At 43.9% G+C, this 22,359-nt stretch overlaps 1 protein-coding gene across 3 annotated transcripts in view; it reads right to left on the bottom strand.

Annotated features, from left to right (window-relative positions):
• The window catches only part of NOSTRIN (nitric oxide synthase trafficking), a 45,139-nt gene that overhangs the window by 2,470 nt on the left and 20,310 nt on the right, over positions 1–22,359 (bottom strand). For all 3 annotated transcript variants that reach the window (XM_048486585.1, XM_048486586.1, XM_048486587.1), the window contains 12 exons: positions 20,614–20,676; positions 20,323–20,404; positions 17,921–17,983; positions 16,073–16,171; positions 15,450–15,575; positions 10,943–11,041; positions 10,461–10,586; positions 8,519–8,627; positions 6,764–6,852; positions 4,938–5,063; positions 3,402–3,516; positions 324–449 (listed from right to left, as the gene is read on the bottom strand). In XM_048486585.1, coding sequence (XP_048342542.1) covers positions 324–449; positions 3,402–3,516; positions 4,938–5,063; positions 6,764–6,852; positions 8,519–8,627; positions 10,461–10,586; positions 10,943–11,041; positions 15,450–15,575; positions 16,073–16,171; positions 17,921–17,983; positions 20,323–20,404; positions 20,614–20,676 — 1,223 coding nt within the window. The remainder of the gene's footprint in view (positions 1–323; positions 450–3,401; positions 3,517–4,937; positions 5,064–6,763; positions 6,853–8,518; positions 8,628–10,460; positions 10,587–10,942; positions 11,042–15,449; positions 15,576–16,072; positions 16,172–17,920; positions 17,984–20,322; positions 20,405–20,613; positions 20,677–22,359) is intronic.

Consider the following 22,359-nt stretch of genomic DNA (forward strand, 5'->3'; position numbering starts at 1 on the left):
AAAATCCACTCACAGAAACTTCAGTTGTGTAGTTCAAAGATCAGTTGTAATTCCAGGAGAGTTCCAGACCCCACACTATGGCTCCTTCCGCACATGCAGAACAATGCACTTTCAAACTGCTTTCAGTGCTCTTGGAAGCTGTGCGGAATAGCAAAATCCACTTGCAATTAGTTGTGAAAGTGGTTTGAAAACGCATTATTCTGCGTGTGCGAAAGGGGCCTATGTAAATCCTAACTGTGGCCTGACATTTTATTGCCATCTAAATATTTGTGTGTTTTTTTAAACCCAATGAATACTTCCATTTGGATGAGAGAAAAAGTTACCTTCTTTCAAACAAAGTTCATCTTCCCTTTCCGTCTGGTAATCGTATAAAGCTGTACACATGGTGCTTGCTGAATCACCATTCACCGGATGTGAACAGGGTGTTGGATTTGAATTGCAAACAATCGCTGGAAAGCAGAAGGGGAAAAAAATGGCGAGGTTTGCAGGGGGAAGTTAAAACTGGGTCTGACCCTCTTCAGCAATTCCTCTCCCTTTAGCAGCCTCCCATTTCAGCTCTTGAATTTTTAAGAGGGGTTGAACATTGATAAGACAGATTGAACATTGGAGCTGTAGGACTAAAAGCGTTTTGTTCCATTTTGGGCATGCAAATTCCACTCACATAAATAATTTAAGTTGGTGGATGTTTCAGTTTTGATCACGCAAGCAGCTGCCCCTCCCGTCCACCCTGAAGGCGGGCACCCTTGCTTCTGTACCCCATAGTTACAGAATATCTCCAGTATTTTAATTTAAAGTCACTTTTCCCTAACTTGCCCTGTTTTTTTTTTTATAAATTTGAAGGAACTGGGTACAGGGAAGTGTAGAAGATGAAGGGGAGGGTCAGAGTTATAATCCCACCCTTGTGGCATCTTTCATGCCCTGCCCTTTCAATCTAGCTGCACTAAAACTTGGGGAAAATGGATAATTAGAATGATACCTCTTACTGGGAAGAGTGAAAATTAGTGGCTGTAAAGTTCACGGAGGGTATTGGAACAAATTTCCAAAACGGGTGTCAAACATGTGACCCAGGCGCCAGATGCAGCACCTTGAGAGAGCTTATCAGGCTCATGTGTCAGCTGCGGCAAACCCCGCCTCACTCCTGATTTGGCCTCTGTGGGCTCGCCTGTCCAGGCATCCACCACCACACTCCTAATCTGTCCTGGCGAGCCACACCCCTGTGCAAATCTGGGCTGGCTATCCTGCTGCAAGTTCAAGAAGAAGAAGAAGGAGGAGAAGGAGAAGAATTTGGATTTATATCCCCCCTTTCTCTCCTGCAGGAGACTCAAAGGGGCTTACAATCTCCTTGCCCTTCCCCCTTCACAACAAACACCCTGTGAGGTGGGTGGGGCTGAGAGAGCTCTGAAAAGTTGTGACTAGCCCAAGGTCACCCAGCTGGCGTGTGTGGGAGTGCACAGGCTAATCTGAATTCCCCAGATAAGCCTCCACAGCTCAAGTGGCAGAGCAGGGAATCAAACCCGGTTCCTCCAGATTAGAGTACACCTGTTCTTAACTACTACCCCACTGCTGCTCCTCCAAAGTGCCGACCATCTTCCCCATTGTGGCCTCTACAGCGGAGATCAGTGCCGATCCAGGCTGGCGATCCTGCTGTGGGCTCGATAGCTGAAGCAGCCAAATGCACAAACACCCGCTTGTGCTGATCTGAGGCAGCCACCCCCCACCCCAGTGCCAACCATGTCGTCGTCCCCCCATGCCATTCTGGGCTGGCAAGCCTGCTGGGTCCTCACCAGCAAAGGCAACCACCCCAAGGCCTGACCCAACCCAGACATTTATGTCATATCTGGTCCTCGTAACAAATGACTTCTAATTTTTGTCCTCAGATTAGAGGAGATATACCAGATGCAGGCATTTGGATTTCTTCGCTGTCCTCACCAGCTAGGTGGTTCCTATACTTGACAGTACGTATCACTGCCAAACTCTCAACACTGAGGCTATCTTCCCTCATCTGCTTTTTAAAGCCCCTGAAAAGGTAGGTGGGCAAGACGAGCACACTGATTTTCTCCCTTTGCTACTTTCTGGATGAGCATGCATGTCTGCACGTGCAATCTGCAAAGCAAGCCCAATGTTATGGATCAGCCTGGTCTAGGTGGGGATCCCTGGGAGGAAGGCTGAGCCTGACCAGTCATTAGTCCCTGCAGGACCAAGTCCAGAGGCTCAGACAGAGCAGGCAGACAGGGATCCACAGCCATGTCCAAGCTCTGAGATTTCCCAGCCAGGGTCTAGCTCTGGGACACTTCAGCCTCTTCACAATGAGCCAGAAGGGACCCTGCCAGCCCCATCACCACCACCCCTGTCTCCATAGCCCCAGGAGCAATGCAGGAGGAGGGTGCGTGCTAGGGTACAGCAGAGGAGATGCAGTAGCAGATTAGAAGCCATGGGGCAAACTGACTTAGATGCTAAGCCCTTACAGGAGCCAGACTAAAACAACCCAGCTGCAAGAGGTTATTGCACTACTAGGGAATGGGAGGCTGCTATCAAAGAGAGGTTGCAGCTGAGCCATCTTGCGGCAGCATTTTGTTTCAGTTTGCAGGTCACTGTCTCTGTTCCTAGCCTTGTGTATTCAATATGCACTCGCTGAATCAATGTGTCCGGACTGTCTGTTGGTTGCCGGGGGGCCTGTCTACGACCCCCAAACCCACGTTATCTTCCACAGCAAGGTCTGGAAGCTCCTCTCTTCTGGCCAGAAAGAAAACTTTTTAAAAAGACTAATTCACAGGGAGCTAAGTCTATGGGTTCTTGTGAAATCTCTGCCCAACTAGGGAAAACACAATTTAAAAAAAAGTTTTCGGAGAAACAGGACCCAAAAGCATGTTCATGGCCCCTCCTTCAAGAATAATTCAGGATTGAAATCCACATGACAAAATCTGGTTCAGTTCTATCATCAGTGTGTTTGCCCTAAAGGCAACACTGGGAACTAAGTACAACAAAACTTGCCCTGAAGGTAAAGATGGCAGTAGGAGAAAACTTGTGAAATGTGAGTGGGTCTAGTGGGGATATGGGCTGTTTTTGGCCACCAGCTGGCCCACGTAGACACTGAAGACAGCCATCTTTTGGGCCTTTGGCAATCTGATCTGTGAGGCCTTATACATTTTTCTGGGCATTAATTTTGTACTACTAGTCTCATCTGAGTGGCCAGTTTATGCTACCTACGAGTTAGAGCCAAAGGTTCTGGATCCAGAACCTTTCCACCAGAGGAGCAAGCCTCTTGCCAGAGCTAGGCTCCTAGCCTTAAGGGGAGGAATCATTGTCACTGAAACAAGCTTTGGATCCAGCTCTGTGTATTTATGGGAGAGAAAGGAACTAAGACCTTCGTACGACGAGATTACAATGACGTAGCTGGTTACCTGACAGAGAACTTGGATTCCTTCCTCTTTCATTGGCCACCTGCGTGCTCAGAGTTCGCTCAAAGTATTTTATTTTGATAGGGCAAGTGATCATCACAGAACTATGCACACAGTCCTAGAAGGGGGGAAAATAGCATCATTTACCATTTTAATCTGGTTCAGTTTTTTCCCCCATCTAATCAGCTGATATGGCAACCCCGTGGTGATTTCATGACGAGACATTCAAAGGTGCTTTGCCATTGCCTTCCTCTTTGTCCCAGCCCCTGGATTTCCTTGGCAGACTCCCAACCAGATCCTAACCAAGGCCAACCCTGCTTAGCCTCTGAGATTGGGTTAGCCCGGGCTTATCTAGGTCAGGGCACTTAATCTGCTACAGAAGAAATGCAAAAAAATAACGTTTTTGGCAAAAATTGCTGTTATTGAAATTGCAGAAAAATGAATATTTCCTTGCACCTGGAAATTAATATTTTAATGAGCAATGTTTCACTGAATCCTACTGCTAGGAGACCTAGGAGGATCTCCAAAGAGGAAACTATTCATAATTCTTTTTTATTCACTGCTGGTGAGAAAAAAAGTGTTCTCATTTAGCCGGCTTGCTTCTCAACTCTCAGAGAATGGATGCATGTCAGAGAAGAGGGGTCAAACAGAGGCCCAAAAGCTATGGTGAGCCAAGGTTCCTAGGCATGTGGTTTGGGATACATAATTCCCTGCCATACATAACAGCGGACAGAAACGTTCAGGGTTAACGGGGACTCATCTTTTCCTGTGGCATATAAAGTAGTCTTCCATTCTGGACTCTAGAAAGCCTGCCCCGGCCACAGTATATACCTTTCCATAATTTTTGAAGTCTGTTATTTCATTTATTGATGTTGATCCTGTGAACTCAGCTTATGAGATCTTGCAAACCACTTACAAAAATGTAGAGAGAAAAATAAAATGTGGGTGACCTATCATTTTACAGAACGGGGACAAGCTCAAACCTGTGTGTTGCTGTCTTATTGACTATCTCTTGAAGTTTTTTTTTTTCCGTTTCTTCAGTGACAAAACTGTGCGTTGTCGTCTTATCAACTATCTCTTAAAGTATTGTCAAAGGATTTCATGGCCGGAATCACTGGGGTGCTGTGTGGTTTCTGGGCTGTATGGCCGTGTTCTAGCAGCATTCTCTCCTGACATTCCGCCTGCAATTGTGGCTGGCAGCCAGCTGTAGATGCAGGCGAAACATCAGGAGAGAATGCTGCTAGAACACAGCCATACAGCCTGGAAGCCACACAGCACCCCAGTATCTCTTAAAGTTTTTTTCCTGTCTCTTCATTGACATCAGTAGTGCCAAACCAGGCTTTTTAGTAACTGAATGACTTAACATATACTTGGGTTGGTTAAGGACAAGCTTGCTTATGCCTGGAGTTTCAGCAGCAATAATGTTGTGTTGACTCCATGTGGCTGAAGAGAACCACGCTATACAGAAACTCCAGCAGACTGTACCATAGCATAGACAGTGAAGCTGGCACTTAGAACACTCTGTGTTTCCAAAGTTACCTTTTCTTTCCATTTCGAAATACAGTCGTGCCAGGGTTCAATCGGTTTTGGCTTCTGTTCCATTTCTGCTAGAAGACTGCCCAATTTGAAGTAATTTGCTTGTAAAAGATTAACTTTCAGAGTTGCCTTCAATATTGCACATGAAAAATAAAACCACAAAAACACTCTTAATAAAACAGTATTTTGCTGCACGTTGAATTCAATTTTTTTTTCAAAAAAAGAGAAACTCTTTGTTTTTTTAAAAAAAATTCTTTCCTGTCCCTTTGTCCTAAAATCAAAGTTTAAATAAGTCCAACAAATACTAGACAGTTTTTTACTCTCTAGCTTGCCTTCAAGAAAGTTCACTTTACTTTCTCACAATCCTACTGATGATAATCTGTTGTTTGACACAGTGGGGATGGAAAATGGCTCAGTAGTAGAGGATCAGTTTTGCACGCAGAAGGTCCTAGATAAGGGGACTGCAACCTGTGGCTCTCCAGATGTTCATGGACTACAATTCCCATCAGCCAATTGACCATGCTGGCAGGGGCTGATGGGAATTGTTGTCCATGAACATCTGGAGAGCCACAGGTTGCAGACCTCTGTCCTAGATCGATCCTTGGCATCTTTAGTTACAAGAATCAGGTAGAAGGGAAATGTGAAAGACCTCTGCCTAGGAGCCCAGATCAGAGGCGTATTTGCATATTTAGCAAAGGCTCATGGGTATGTTGTTAAAATGATCACTATAACTTGAAAACATAGTCCAAGGCACTGACCTTGGAGATCAGGAATGTGGCCGTGTCTCCCTGCTTTTAGCAGGCCCAGTTCTGCCTTGGAATATCTATTCAAGTTATTTTTGAAATGTTCACCATAACTTGGAACGATAGTTCACGGCAGGACAAGGCCTGCTAAACGACATGGGCTAAGACCACAACCTGGATCTCTGGGCAGGGTTGAGGTGTTCCTGGCTCTCTGCAGTAGGGAGGGGAGCACCTGGAAGAGGCTTGTAAAAAAAGTATCCCATAGGACCCTTCTGTGTATTGTGATTGTGATATTGTGTACATAAGGCAGACTATGTGTGGGCCTTTTATAAATGTAGATTATTTTAATTTGTAATAAATACATATGTGTTTTGAATACTTAGCAGTTTTATATTGAGTGGCCCCTTCAACTATTTCTTGACCTTTTAAGTACTTCTATTTTGTAGGGTTAAGTTTGTTTCCCCTTTTTTGTTTGTATTTAAGGGACTCCCCAGGAATAGAGAAATAGGTGACTTTGTGAATTATCCCAAAGGGGCGGCGGGGGGGGCATTTAAAAACTGTTGAGGACTGAAAATGCTCCAGAAGGGATGAATTATTGAGAGTCAGTTAAAGAGAAGAAAGGGGAGCAGAGGAGAAAGCCCCGTTGAGAACACCTTGGAGTGGGGGGGGGGGGGGGGACTTGGAGGCGTTTTGGACATTGTTGTCCTCTTTCCACCATTCCTGGTGGATCCCCAGATTGGGAGGTTCTAAAAGTCACGTTACAAACTTAAAGTACGAACATGATGTTTAAAACTCTGAAAAACAGAACTCAGTCCCAACAGCCACAAAAACGTTCCAAAAGAAGAACGATGAAAAATACAAAATCCCAAAATAGCAGCATAGAAAGAAACTGTGCTTATAATAAAAGCAAAATGTGCCCAGAAAACCTGAATCTCAGCAGTTTGCAAAGACAGCCTGAAGACAAGCTAAACAAGCATGTGAATTAGCTGCTGAGTTTGGGATTTTCTGGTGATAAAAATGGAAGTGTCGGCTGGTATTTTCCAAGGTGGTCCAAAACAACTTATTCATATACAATCCAAATTGTACCTCGTTGAGCTGCTCGGTGATCTCGTTCTGATTCTGCGGATCCAAGAACTGCGGCATCTCCAGGTACGCTTGAATCATCCGTTCCAGTCCTTTAAAGAAGGTATTGGGATAAATGATTATTTCTAAATCCTTCTTTTTAAAAGATTGTTTTAACTGTATTGCGGGATTTTCAAACACAGTGAGTTGGGCCCTACCACCCAGGAGTGCAAGGAGTACACAGAAAGGGGACTTCCACTTCTCTCACCAGCCATATCCCCTCCCCCCACCCCAACAGCTTGTGTTGAGGGGTCAGGACCCTCCTGGAAAAAACGCCACATGGCATAGCGGAACACGATATTCAGGCAAAATTGTCCTGGTGAAGAGCTTGTTCCGCCAAATTTCTGGGATATATAAAGTTCGAGAATATAAGAAGGTGATTTACACGGGTAGGGGGAATCTGGGTTCAAATTACTGCTCAGCCTTGTCTATCTCACAAGGTTTATTCATTTACTGAATTCATTTGCCTTTCTCCCCAGTGAGGGCCCAAAGCAGCTTACATTGTTCTTCTGTCCTCCATTTTATCCTCACAACGACCGTATGAAATAGGTTAGGGCAGCTGAGAGAACATGATTGGCCCAAGGTCACCCAGTGAGTTTCCATAGCACATGTGGGGATTTCCAGATACTAGTCTGACAATGGCCCTTTCCACACCAGCCTTTTAAAACGTTTTGAGGCAGGAAATAAAATATTTCCTCCACGGAGTTCTGGATTGTTTTTGCCCCCAAACGTTTTATTTCCAGCCTCAAAACATTTTAAATGAATCCCTTTTAACACTATTCTCTGGCTGAAACGTTGTGAAAATGTCTTCAGTTGCTATGCGATCCATTGACTAACTTTCCCACACTTCTCTGCTACCATGAACTTCTTCCTCAGCACCATTTTGTGAGCTCATTCAGTTCCCTCTTATTTGCTGTATTTCTCGGTTTGTCCTTTTATTTTTGACGGGCCAGTCTTTGAAACATCAAGTGTATGAGGAATATAGAATCCAGCACCAGGCTGTGAAGCATTAAAGCATCAATTCAACACTGAACTCAAAAAGGTTGGGGGGGGGGATCACACAATGATGGGCAGGAATCATTTTGAAGGGGTGAGTGAAGACATACGTTATTGTAAAGCAGGGGTCTTCAAACTATGGCCCTTCAGATGTTCATGGACTACAATTCCCATCAGCCCTGCCAGTTGGCCATGCTGGCAGGGGTTGATGGGAATTGTAGTCCATGAGCATCTGGAGGACCATAGTTTGAAGACCCATGCTGTAAAGGATGGGAGGACTGAAAACGTTTCCGAATCATTTTAGGGGATTTGTAGAGGAAAGGCCACTCTTAACCACTACACACTGGCTGTCAGGGTTGCAAAATGGAGGGAGAAAACAAAATGGAGGAAGGGAGAACCATGTAGATCTCCCTGAACTCCTTGAAGAAGGATGGGATAGAAATAGAATAGATCACCAAGTCAGTTATGAATTTGGTATAGCTCTGTCCTTTGAAATGGCTCTCAGAACAAAACCATGGATGAATCCAGTGGTGGGATTCAAATAATTTAACAACCAGTTCCGGTGGTGGGATTCAAATAATTTAACAAACTGATTGTTTACAAGCACCATTTTAACAACCGGTTCTGCTGATGTGATGCGAACCTGCTGAATCCCACCACTGGATGAATCTACATCCAGGCTGATGAACCCATATGATAGATCAAGGCATAGCGCATAAGAACCTCTCTTGTCCTGTAGGGCTTTTTCTAAGTCCTTTTGTAGGCGTAGTACTTTAGCTTTGATGGAAGCGTGCCTCCTCTCTTTTTCAATGAGGCTGGTTGAATCTTCCTCCTTCACAGGAAACAGAATTTAGACCCAGAAAGAAAATAGAGCATTAAAGCTGGAACACACACCTGTTAAAAGTGCAAGTCTGGAGTAAAATATATATTAGGTAGTAGTCTGAGTTCAAATATACTTTCACGACTGGAGTGATAAGTTACACATTTTGCAGTGATTTTATGCATATGTACAGTTTCAGTTGTTACTATGAAAACGAAATAATAATCTCCCCTCAGCGTGTGAAGGGTGAGCAGGTCTTTGGAACAAAAGAGGGGTTGCAAATATTACTGAGAAAAGATGACAGGGGTTGAACTGGTGGACCATGTCTGGTTTGAAGGACACAATAGGGCCACAGCTGAAAGATGAGCTCAGATGGAGCCTTGGGGACAGTATGCCCTTGAATTGGAGAGGATAGAGATGGAGGCGGAATGAGGGACCACTCCCCACATTCCCAGACCATTGCTGCATGATGGGTGTGGACATGTGGAGATGAGCTGGGGAGGGTGGCAACAGGGGTAAGCTGTGAGCTCACAGGTCATAGGAACAGGGTGCAGCTCAATGTCCTAGTATGGAAAGATGGAGTCGAAAAGAAGCTTCTATTAAAACTAGGTTTGTATGCTTGCCTGCGAGTACTGTGTTGATTCTGTGGGGAGATGAATGGCCGACCCCTTCCCAATCTGCTCACCACCCCTGCCTCCTCTGTGTGCTGGGCTGGAGGCCATGCCTTCAACTACACTGTGTGTTTAGGGTGTTTATGCTGATGTTCTGCAAAATAGCAGATCTGGGAGCTAGTGTGACCTGATTAAGTGGGAGGTAGAAGGGACCTCCAAAGTGAAGGCAATGGAATAGTTGGGTGTGGTATAATGGTTAGAGTGTTGGATGAGGATTTGGGAGACCTGAATTTTAATTCCTACTCCACCATGAAGCTCGCTAGATGACCTTGGGCTAGTCACTCACCTACAGCCTAACAGACCTCACAGGATTATTGTTGTGAGGGTAAAATTGGAAGAGGAGAGGGACAATGTACTTTGTACATTGAGCTCCTTTAAGGAAGGGAGGGATTAAAATGTGAAAGGTAAATAGATAGAATAACAATGTATACTATGCTGACCAGAGTCAACAACCAATTTTATGGCAAAGTCCCTTTGAAGATGGTGATGGAAGCCACATGGCTAGTTCCCAATCCCACTCTTTCAAAGAAGACTATCAGCAAGGCCCATCGCCACAATAATCAACTCTCCAAGCAACCTTCTCATCCCAAGCCCCTCTCTGCTCCCTGTGCTGTTTACATCAGGGTTACCCTCATATTGAGGGGCCTGCTGCTCTCCCTTTTTGGGGAAGGTTTTAAAGGTGTATTTTTTGGATGCCTCTTTTTAACTATTTAACTGTATTAACCGCTGTTTATATGGAGTTTTAGCGAGTTTTATTGATTATTAACTGGATAGAGCTATGTTATTTGTTTATTGCATTTTGTATGATTTGTTTCTCTATCTGATATTATATGATTTTATGCTGTACACTGCCCAGAGCCCTTCGGAGACGGGGCAGTATAGAAATCCAAGTAATAAATAAATAAAAATAAATAGATTTGTCAATAGAGGCACAAACAGGTATGGCAAGCACAAGGGGCCAGATTTGCATGGGAATTCAGTTGCTGATCCTCATGCTAATATAGTCCAATATCTGTGTCCCAAAAACTGAAACAGGCACTCTGCAGAATGCATTTAAGCATAGCTTGCCCCTCCAAGTATGAGGGGTGGGGGGGAACATCTTGGCAACACCAGCTTTCTGTCTTTATATACATATTGCCCATAATATCGGTGGCCATTTTGACAGTCTACTTACATAATAATCTGTTAACAAAAACTCTGATTTGTTCTCTTCGACGGACATTGCCATTTCTCCCAACAACAACTGGGAGTCTTTTTCAGGATCAACTTTGCCAACAGCAGTATGCATTTGAGTGTGACACTAGAATCATGACAAACAGGATTTGTTATGAGGAATCAGTTCTTGTCATATTTTTTCTTCAGAATATTTATTTCACTCATCTGAATAACACATACAAACAAAGATAAAGAAAAAATCCCAATCTAGTACCCCTCCCCCATAATAATAATACTAAATTTAAAAAAGGGAAAAAAACACATAAATACCTACACATACATATGGTGACCTCCAGCTATCTCACTAAGGATCTAAGCATAATTCTAACTCCATGCTTATAATTAACATCTACATTTTTTCACTTTTAGTCCTTCTTAATCCAATACGCTGTTTTTTCTTGTCATATTAAATGTGAAATGAAAAATAATAGAATTACTTACTGCAGTTATGCTATGTCCAAAACTGGAAAGATGTTGGCTGTAGCAATTTAACATATTGCATAGTAGGTGCAGCCGCTCCTTTTCAAGATTGAGGATATTCTGTTTGAAACAGGAAAAGTAATTACCACACAAAATCTCTGTTATCACACTGATCTTCTGAAAGCCACACAGAATTGTAGCAATTGGAGTAGGACACCTCCTTGAGTTTTTCCTGTTAAGTCAGAATGGCTCATTCATGCAGGCTGCCGCCAAGTGATTCAACAAATTGAGGATGCTTTAAAAATGGGTTTAAAATTGTATGTGATAAGTTCTCAGCAGAACCCATGCTTTTGGTTTCTGGTGGTGGAAAATGCTGTCAATTTGCAGCTGGCTTACGTCAACCTCATAAGGTTTTCAAGGCAAGAGACCTCAGAGATGGTGTGTCATTGTCCAGCTTTGTATAGCAACCTTAGAGTTCTTCAGTGGTCTCCCATCCAAGTACTAACAAGGGCCATCTCTGTTTACCTTTTTAGATCAGGCTAGCCTGCTCCATCCATGTCAGGGTCTTCTGATTACTACAAAGTTTAAAATATTAAACGCAGCTTTCATAGAAGGTGGCACTGGTCAATGCACGTGCTTTGTAATGCTTAAGGAGAAGAGGCAAAATTCATTTTTAAACTAGATCCTTAAAGAATCACATCCGATTCTCATATCATGTGTTCATGTCTCCAAAGACACCTCATCAATTTTTCTTTAAAAAAGCGGAAAACTACATAATCAGCTGGAAATGCTGAGTTGAATCATGTACATTACAAGCTAAAAGAGCAGGTGCACTCTGATCTGGAGGAACCGGGTTTGATTCCCAGCTCTGCCGCCTGAGCTGTGGAGGCTTCTCTGGGGAATTCAGATTAGCCTGTGCACTCCCACACACGCCAGCTGGGTGACCTTGGGCTAGTCACAGCTTCTCGGAGCTCTCTCAGCCCCACCTACCTCACAGGGTGTTTGTTGTGAGGGGGGAAGGGCGAGGAGATTGTAAGCCCCTTTGAGTCTCCTACAGGAGAGAAAGGGGGGATATAAATCCAAACTCTTCGTCTTCTTCTTCTTCTAAAAAGGCAGCTAGCAGCGATGACTGCAGAGCAACCATTCTGGGCAATCCTAATAAAGGTGGGGGTGGTTGTAAATCCTGGGTGGGTGGAATGAAGGAGTGAAGTGGCAGAAAATGGCAGGCACAAGGAACAGAGAAACCAAAAGCGGGCTTAGGATAAAACCCACTGTCTCCCCTCACACTTTTTTTTTGTCTGTGCTGTTCAGAAAAAAAGATGAGAAAACAAGTTTTTTTAAGACACCCCCCATGACATCTTATTTTGGTTGTGCAGAAAAGACCATTTTCTCCCCACTGTGAGTATATGTGTAAGTACTTTGCATGGAATAGAGGGAAACATTTCCTTCTATCCCTTCAAGCTGGTTCACAGATTATTTTTTAAAAAAACCTCATCCATGGGATGAATTAACGTTCATAGGAACATCCATATTGTTCACTCAAAGATTTTAAGTGTGGTGGCTCCCATAGTTGTTGGTTTTTTTGCATATGTTTTGAAAAATTGAAGGCTGTAAACCAGAGTTCTATGAACCACCAACCTGCTCACCAAACAAAAGCAAGGGACTCCCATGAGTGAAAACGTGGATCTGACCGTCAACAGACACATCCACCAACATGATTAACCTTCTCCCATTGAGATCAGGGGATTTTAAAGTTCTTCAATTTGGCTGAATCATGGCCTTTGTTTCTTTTATGTAACTGTTCCCTTAGCTAAAGAACCCTTACAAAGTTTGAAGCAGATCCAAACAATATTATTAAAAGTAATTAAAAACACACTTGCTCTCACAGCGGAGGTGGGGATGCTTAACAGGGTTTAATTAAACTTCTGCTTGAAGAACAAAAATGATTGGAAAGTTTACAGCCAAATTGTTGGGGCTGGTGGGTTTTAAAAAAGCATCTTTAATGAACTTCTGTGTTTTTGTTAGTTTTCTAGGTCAGACTCTAACATGAAAGGAGTAATTCCAAATACCGGCAAAGTCAGTTTTGACTTTATTGAGACACAAAGAAAAAGAGGTGAAAACTAAGATAGTGATAGGATATATTCACCAAAAAAAAACAAAAACCCAGCGTATACCGTGTTTCCCCGAAAATAAGATAGGGTCTTATATTAATTTTTGCACCAAAAGATGCATTAGGGCTTATTTTCAAAGTAGGGCTTATTTTAGGGAAAATACGATACCTTCACAATTAATTAAGGCGGGCTCTTGGCAGCCCCATTGCTCCCCCCATCACGTGGGATGCAAGCTGCATCCTCATTGGCAGGGAGCACCCTGCTGGATCACACCATCCTGATCTGTAACTACGGGTAGGGCTGACTTTTGGAGTAGGGCTTATATTTTAAGCATCCTCCAAAAATACTGAAAAATCATGATAGGGCTTATTTTCGGGGTAGGGCTTATTTTCGGGGAAACGCGGTAGTTAAATGGTTCTTGTTGCCCTTAGAATAGGGTTCCCCAATGTGGTGCCCCTCATCACCATGGTACCAGCAGACGCGTAGCAGCAATGGAGACATCTGGGGTGGTTTGTCCTGGGTGCCACCATTGCTGTCACGTGGTGGGGACGTTTCAGGGCGTGTTGGGGCGGAGCAGGGGCAGGAGGGCGCATGTGGGCAGCTCATGCCCCATGTGTTGTTCACCCTCCCTTCGTCACTGGGTACCAGCCATGTGTTTTTAGAAAATGAGCAGTGCTAGATCAGACTTTTGCCCAGCAGGACTTCTGATGGGCCACTGGAGATCTCATTGACTATGCAGATTTTATAAAAGTTGCTTCAGCAGCTGCCACCACAGTACAAGCATCTTCACTGCATGATTGAAGATGTATACATTAGATTACTTAGATTATTTGAAGATTATTATCGATTAAGATCATTAAGAAATTTGGTTAAAATAAGATAACGAACGGGGACTGGAGATAAGTTCCAGTTGATCAGAACAGTTAGTGCCACCTCTGTTAATGATGAAGTTAATTTTCAGTTAGTAGAGTTGTAAGAGAGGTCATACAAATAGTAATATAGTTGTACAAGGAGAAAGAATGAGGTTGGTTTTACTTTCTAATCTAATTAACAGCTGTTAAGATATTGGAAGCAAAATGTTTGTAACCTGATTTATCAAATGAGATGTGACGAGAACAAACCTGCTCCTTTCTTTCTCTCCTTTCTCTCTTCTTTTTTAAAAATTTTGTAACTTCTATCTTTTAAACAATAAAGATATTTTTTTTAAAGAAGATGTATACAAGGAAACATTTTAAACAATATGCTCATTTCAAAAGACATCTTGATAGAGTTTCGGCCTGAAATGCTGAAAAGTTACTCTTAGAGCTACGCATAACCTCTTTTTCAGACATGCTGTGGTTGGCTCTGTCTCTTATGGCAGCCATTTTGTGGTTGTGCACTCCACACTGTCAGAATTCCAAAGGTGTCTTCAGGCTCAAAATGTCTGGGGATCTCTGCCCTGGACATTACTGACAATGACAGTTTCTCTCTTAAGAGTAGAAACATCCTTACTTCAATAAGTCAGGTTCTGGGTTGGACCTAAAATACTGTGAAAAGAGCTCCTCATAGAATGCAGCATGCTTGTTCTGGCTACAGCCCACTATGGGCTGGGAATCCCAGAAACAGAGCTAGGCAAAATGTGGGGTCTGCAGTGGGAGGGGACAACTGGCAAAGACTGTACCTTCCTGTGCTAGTAGAAGTGCCCTTGGTCTCCCCTAATCGGCATCCCTGTGATAGATCAAGACCTTGTCTGATGATCCTTCAACTAACAAGTGAAGACCTTCAGCAGAGGTTGTTGTTGAGGACTTTTCTTGCCCCCAGGATAATTGGCAGTGCTAGGACAAATGAAGTGGCCTTAAGCAGAATCAGGTCATTGTGGGGATGCCAGGCTCCAGGTAGCACCTGGGGATCCCCCCCAAAATCCCAGCTCATCTCCAGACTACATAAATCAGTTTCCCTGAGAGAATGGGAGGATGGACTTTGGAGGATGGACTCATTCGCATGGTAACCCAGCAAGGCCCCTGTCCTACTTCGTCCCCAAATATCCAGGAGTTTCCCAGCCTGTATCTGACAACACTACCTCGAATTCCCTACCAGTGGTCAGGAAAGATCTGGCAACATTCGGCTGTTGGTTCATCCAGTCCGATAGTTCCTAAATTTTGTGGCTTTGGGAAAAGTTTCTTTTACTGGAGGTGTCAGAAACAGAATCTGGTACTTTCATAAGGTACAACCTTCTTCTCACTTTCAACAAATAATCTTTGAAATTAGTGATTTTTCTTTCAGGGTGATTTTGTAGGCCTTGATTTCTCTTGTGAACAGACAACAGTTTTTGTTGAGGAGGGAGGAGGTCAGAATGGGGGGGGGAAAGAATCTTCTGGGGGGAAAGAATCAGCATGAAACCACAGAACGGCACAAGAAAAGAACCTCACACAACTTACCTGGTGGCAGTTTTCTAATGTTGTCCCCCATTTTAACCTAATTTCACAGGCAGTTAAACTCTTGTTGTAATAATCTTCATCATCCTTTGCCAGTTTTGTAGCAGATTTTTCCAGGTTTCTGAGTAACTTCAATAAAAATACAAATGCGTAGTTATTTTAAGAAATGAGATAATTGACTTTGTTTATTTGAGCCTCTGTCTCATAGTGGGCACACGCTGTCGTTTATTTATGTCTGTGTGGAGTCAGAAGAGGTACGGCCAGCTGTTTTACAGTGTTACATGCAAAACTGACATGAAAAAAATGTGCCAGGATGGAAGAAATAAAATTATTATTATAAACTGCAGGCTCCTGAGAAAAGGATAGGTGGTAGTTTTATGACTGCTAAACAAAGAAGAAGTGAAGATCATTGCACTCTGCCATGTGACCTATGTAATCCTAATCTTAAATGGAGTTATGCCTGACTAAATTATTGGAGTCATTAACCCTACAAGGATGTTACTTCACTAAGGATTGCACTGCTAACACAGATGATCCAAGAGATTATCTGAATAGTGACTAGGTAGTAACTAGATAGTGTAAAACAATCCTGACTTCTTTTCAATGCATTTACTTATCTGGAGTACCTTTTGTTTGGTCTTTGGTGAAGCCAAGGGCTGGGAGCTTTCTGTATCCCGGAAGAGTGCTTCATGGTCCCTGGTAAATTCCTTTAATTTCTTCTTGGCCTGCCACCAAATGCACAGAGATCAGCAAACAAAAGAAAGGTAACAGACTGATACAGAGCTACTGTAGTGAATTCTTTGTCCATGTCCTGATTATTGTACTCTCCCAGAGCCATCTCTTGCTGCTGAAGAGGTTCAAAATAATGTGACCAGTTAGAGAAAGCAACATCTCTGAGAAGCCAGTGTATGGATGCCACAAGGGGAAAGGTGGTAAGGCCAGGCACTGCGTGCACGCCTAGCAGAAAATTTCAGGACCCTCCACCTATGGTACTTCCTTACGGCATTTTACCCTTCTTCCCACACTTACTTTAGTTCCTTTCCTTTTCCTAGAATTTTTTCAAGCTAAAAAAAGGCCTGTTCTAAGTACAGGCTAAAAACAGCCTGAGGAACTACAGTTCCCAGGAGACCTTGGAGCTCACAAGGTCTCCTGGGAAGTATAGTTCCCATCAGGCCACTGCTTTAAGCCTGAACTGTGAATAAACCTTTTTTTTCAGACTGAAAAAGTTCTAGGAAAAGGAAAAGAACTAAGGTAAGTGTGGGAAGGGCTCACTTTGGAGGGCCTCTGCAAAGCGCAATTTTGAGGGGGTGGAAAATATAGACTGTGCACCAGGCACAGTTTGGCCCAGCTACGCCTCTGCTGAGAAGATAGCATGTGGCACCCAGGACAAAGACAATGCTGAGTTTATGGGATGACATGAACCACTGTGCTTACAAGATCTGTTGATAAGACCTGCCCACTGAGATGCACTGAGAGAGCTCATACTCAGCAAAAGGCCACCTGGGCTTGAATCTTTGTGATCTTTGTAGGTTCATCAGAGTCAGACATTATTTCTGAGCTCACTAAACTTTCAACTCAAAGGCAAAAACCTTTGGAAGCATACCACGGCCAACAACACGGCCTATTTGCGATCATTGTTACAGCCTTAAACACGTACCAGTTCCAAACAGCTAGTTCCCAACATTGTTTTCAATTCAGCACATCATCTAGTAAGGATAAGTGTGGTGGACTAGCTTCAACAATTCTCCTTATCTTTGAGAAGCAGCAAGGGTTGCCAGCTACAGGTTGAAAAGCTCCCGGAGATTGGGAACTGGAGCTTGGGGAAGATGGGATCTGGGGAGAGAAGGGCCCCTGTTGGATCATAATGGCATGAAGTCAATTATGGCATGAAGTCCACCCTTCAAAGCAGCCATTTTCTCCAGGAGAACTGATCTTTGTAATCTGGAGAGCAGTTGCACTTTTGGTAGATTTCTGGGCCATATGTCTGCTTTGAAGATACTGAGCTACATTTCAGACAACATAGGCTGTGCATGCTGCCCAGTACAATACATCACTCAATGTTGCCGTATAATGCCCGTCCAGATGACATACGAGACTGTCTTTCCCTTCCATATAGAGATAAAACATCAGATTTGCAAAGAAGCCCATCGACATTCATTCCCATCCTTAGCACAGCCAATGTTTTTTATTTGAAATTAGGAAGCACCATCTAGTTTCAGTGGAGCCCTTCTAAATCTCAATTGTGTTGCTGAAATCAACAGGACGTGGAAGTATTTACTTTGGCTAGATCTTGCAGTAACAAAAGATGGGAAACACATTTCACCATGACATGCCTGTGAAGATGCCAGCCACAGATGCAGGAGAAATGTTAGCTGCCAAAAGTCCCAGGCCATGCCACCTAGCCCGGAAAACCCACCACAACTAGTTGATCCCGGCTGTGAAAGCATTCCACAATACCAAAGATGGGGCCTTGCCTTTATTTGTTGCCTCCAGTTGCTGGCAACCATGTCCGCTGCCTTCTCAACCGTGTTGTTCAGCTTATGGAAGAGAAACACAATCAAATTGGAAAAGCAAATGGTTTCATCAGTTTTGTCTTCTAGCATCGGGAGGATCAGATAAACAGCGCTTTACTGGATCACGTCATTGCTGAGCATGAAGTCAAAGTAAAATAAATAATAGAAAATTTGTAAAAATCTTATTGCACTTGCCAAACCAAATCTCCAGTGGCTCAGACTGGATCCATATGTCCCTGGATATTGTGTTACTGTAATCCTTCACCTACTGGATTTTCTGGTGTGGCCAGGAAAATCCAGGAAGTCAATGAGTACAGCAGTGCAATATCCAGGGTCATATAGATCCCTGCTCTTACAGAGCAATCTGACTCCTACTGAATCAGTAGGCAACCTCCCATTGATTTCAATGGAACAGAGACACACCTTAGTTTGGAATTATAAGGGCTGGATCACACCAGCTTCCCGCTCTGTCTTGCCCAATTATCCTCCTTACTGCACCACCCTTTCCACATGGCTTTTATACAGGTCCTATGATCCCAAGCATAGCCTTTGGTGGGGAGTCAGAGGAGCAGGCAGCCTAATACAGAGCCCCCGACAGCAGGACGCAGCACTGTTTGGGTGCCACCCCACCACATCTAAGGCCTTCTCATAGATGCAGGAGGATAAAAACAGAAAAAGCTTCCCTCCCACCAAAAATCCCTCCATTGGGCTCTATGGGCCTACATTACCCAAAAGCCCCTGGTGCTGGTGTTCTGCCAGGCAAAGGTCAGGTGGAAGCCAATGAATGCCGGCTCCACCCCCGGCCATTCCTCAGGAATGCCCTCACTGCGCCGGTGGAGGAGTGCTGACATGGCGCTCTGCATTGCTTCTAGCTCCCATGGAGGGCCACGGCAGCTGCCCATCAGTGGATTTGCCCTTCCGTGGGGGCAAGTGCCTCACAGAGTGCAAATCCACCAGTGCAGCCCTGCCCTGCCTCCATGGGCAGATTCCCCCCTCCTCTGGATTGGGGTGACATTCTTCTATTTTCTTCTATTTTCACCATCAGAAAAGTTGGTTGGGTCCAACTCATCCTTTCAACATGATGCTGGGATCCTTCCGGAGAATGGTGATCTCCCCACCTCCAAGAGACAGCTTTTTTGTCTGACATGTTTATTAATTCACAATAATCAAAAACATCAAAGAACATATCAATACATGATAAGAACAGCAGCAGCAGCAGCAGCAGCAGAAGAAGAAGAAGAAGAAGAAGAAGAGGAGGAGGAGGAGGAGGAGGAGTTTGGATTTATATCCCCCCTTATATCCTCTCCTGCAGGAGACTCAAAGGGGCTTACAATCTCCTTGCCCTTCCCCCCTCACAACAAATACCCTGTGAGGTAGGTGGGGCTGAGAGAGCTCCAAGAAGCTGTGGCTAGCCCAAGGTCACCCAGCTGGCGTGTGTGGGAGTGCACAGGCTAATCTGAATTCCCCAGATAAGCCACCACAGCTCAGGCGGCAGAGCTGGGAATCAAACCCGGTTCCTCCAGATTAGATACACGAGCTCTTAACCTCCATCGCCACTGCTAAAACACATCATAAAAAGCAAGACCCCTTCCAAAAAATCCCAACAGTGTACACACACCAGTAACAATCAAGTCTGTACACTTCCTACTGATGTCCCAGAAGAACAACACTCTTTAAAAGTCTGTCTCCTCACAAACCTGAGGAAGGAGCTCAGACTGTAATTGTCATCTAACTGCCTCATCTCATCTGAGATAGTCAATAGTAACCCCCTAAGAAATTTACTCCCAATAGACTTACGGTAAAGGAAAAGTTTTAAATTTACTGCTAACCTGGAGGATTCCATGTTCAGAAAGAGAATATTTTGTGTGTGGTGATCAAGTTGATGACCAGAAGCTCTGCAAGCTTGTTGGAGATGAAGAGGAATGTCCTTGCAATGACTTTGAGTATCTTTCCTCGTGTGGAAACACCCATGCTTATCTCTGAGAGCCAGTATGCTGTAGTAGGCCAATTAGACTAGGATTTAAACTACTCAGTCACAAAGCTACCTTGGGTTGACCTTGGGCCAGTCCACTGAATTCACCTCATCCCATTTGCATGGGAATAAAACAAACAAGGGAAGCGAAACCACATAAGGCACCCTTAGCTCCTTGGAAAATGGGAAAGATAAAAATATAATAGATCTGTTTATATTGTTCTGTCTTCCTGGCTTGGGGAGCAGATGAGCTGAAAAATTAAAGCTGGTATACAGGTATGCACTCAAGAGTATCATTACACCAGCTACATCATACTAAATAGCATTATATATGTAAATGCCCTCAAAATGCTGTCCCAGATTAGCCGAAAAGTAACAGAAAGCTACTTACTGCTTTTTTCTTCTTTTCGTGTTCATCCAGGATGCGTTTCGTTGGGTTTATGGCTTCTATCTGAATAGCTTTGCCAAGTTTACTGGGCACAGAACATAAAACACATATACCTGCTGAATGAAAACTTGCCTCCTCAGAAATTATTTGCCAGACAAATCATGTGGGAACAGTTATAAATACTCTCCATGCAACCCCAGAACAAGTCATAAAAAACTGAAATGTTTATTGTACAGGTTTTAATACCTTTCTCGTCCCCAGTGGACTTTGAATAATGCACCTTCTTGTACTCACCAGTGCAAATCAGATGTTGATTTCATCCCCTCCAAAACACAATGCCAGGCACTGCAACTATAACTGGAGAGAAAATATGGATATTAACTCTTGCTTCAGCTTTAAAAACCCAACAGCTGATCTGCTATGAATCTGGTCTGAAGAGTCGGTTTAAAATTCACATCACTTCTGCATTACTAGTTTGCACTCAAAGAACTAATTTGAGAACCAACTTTGCAGAACAACCACTATACAAGAAGTTAGAATTAAGGGGGTTCAATTATCCAGTAGTGTATAGAACTGATGCCACCTTTTGATAAGCAAACTTTCCAGCAGACAGCCAGTGTGGTGTAGTTATTAAAATATCAGAACCACAGGTGTCAAACCCGTGGCCCTCCAGATGTTATGGACTACTGTTCCCATCATCCCCTGCCAGCATCATGCGAGTTTGACACCTGTGACAGAACAGAATCTGGGAGAACCAGGTTTGAACTCCCACTCTGCTGTGGAAGCTTGGTGGATGACTTCGGGACACAGATCCTCTCTCGTGGTCAAATTACGTGTTACTTGTGACACATTTCAGGTTTCAGGTGCCTGTCCTGATTCTCAGTTACATGCCCGTGAGGGAGCTAAGCTTTAAAAAACCTCTCATGATCTCCCCATGGCTCAAAATGCTGTGAGAGGGAGCTTCAGGCTTCCCTTCTCTGTTGTTTTAGCCAGCAGAAACAGCCATAGACTGAGGAAGAGCATGTCAAAGAACCACATGTGGCTCCCAAGTTACTATCACTGAGTTGCATACTCTAAAATAACAGCCGTGTTGCCTCTTCTTCAGATTCCACATGTCCATCCGTGGGTATATGGAGTGCAAGGAATGGGCAAACAGCCCTCTGCATAGGGTTGTCAGGTTTCTCTCTATGGCAGGAGACCTCCCTGTATCCCTGTGCCTGCCAGTGGGGAAAAAAATAGCTGGCTCAGGAGTGAATTGGGGGGAGAGTTTACATCCATGAAAATACTGCACTAGGAGGGTGGGACTCACTTACCTCCAGTCCCTCCAGCAGCACCTGTTTCAGGGTGAGAACCATTTGCCAACCCTGGTCACTTTTGTGAAACGTGGGGATGCCACACTGAGGAAGAGCATGTCATAGAACCACATGTGGCTCCCAAGTTACTATCACTGAGTTGCATACTCTAAAACAGTACATATCTGAACTCAGCTACCCTGTGTGTTAACTGCACACAATCTTAGTCAAAAGATCCGCCTAATGTTGAAAGTGTTAGGTTTTGCAAGTGTCTGTCACAATCCTGACGATAAGGGGTTAACTGTGTGCATGTTAATTAGCTAGTGAGGTCAGTGTCTTGCGACCAGTTCATTGATTAGTCATTGGGCAGTTAATCCGACATTGCTTATGTGACGCAGAGCACGTAGGTCAGAGGTTATAAAGTTAACTATATTTCTTTGTCTCACTCACACAGAGAGAGTGCACCAGCACATGAGGTTTTTCTTTTGTACCTGTAAGATGGATTCACCTTAAGAGGTGAATGCCTAGGCCACATGTGGGCTCACATGTGCCTAAGTTCTGTAACCAAGGCTCCTTCCGCACACGCAGAATAATGCGTTTTCAAATCACTTTCACAACTGTTTGCAAGTGGATTTTGCTATTCCGCACAGCTTCAAAGAGCACTGAAAGCAGTTTGAAAGTGCATTATTCTGCATGTGCGGAATGAGCCCAACAAGTTTGTACTAGAATAGTAAGGATTTATTGTGTT

The sequence above is a fragment of the Sphaerodactylus townsendi genome, linkage group LG02, assembly GCF_021028975.2.
Source record: "Sphaerodactylus townsendi isolate TG3544 linkage group LG02, MPM_Stown_v2.3, whole genome shotgun sequence".
In the NCBI taxonomy this organism is placed as follows: Eukaryota; Metazoa; Chordata; class Lepidosauria; order Squamata; family Sphaerodactylidae; genus Sphaerodactylus; species Sphaerodactylus townsendi.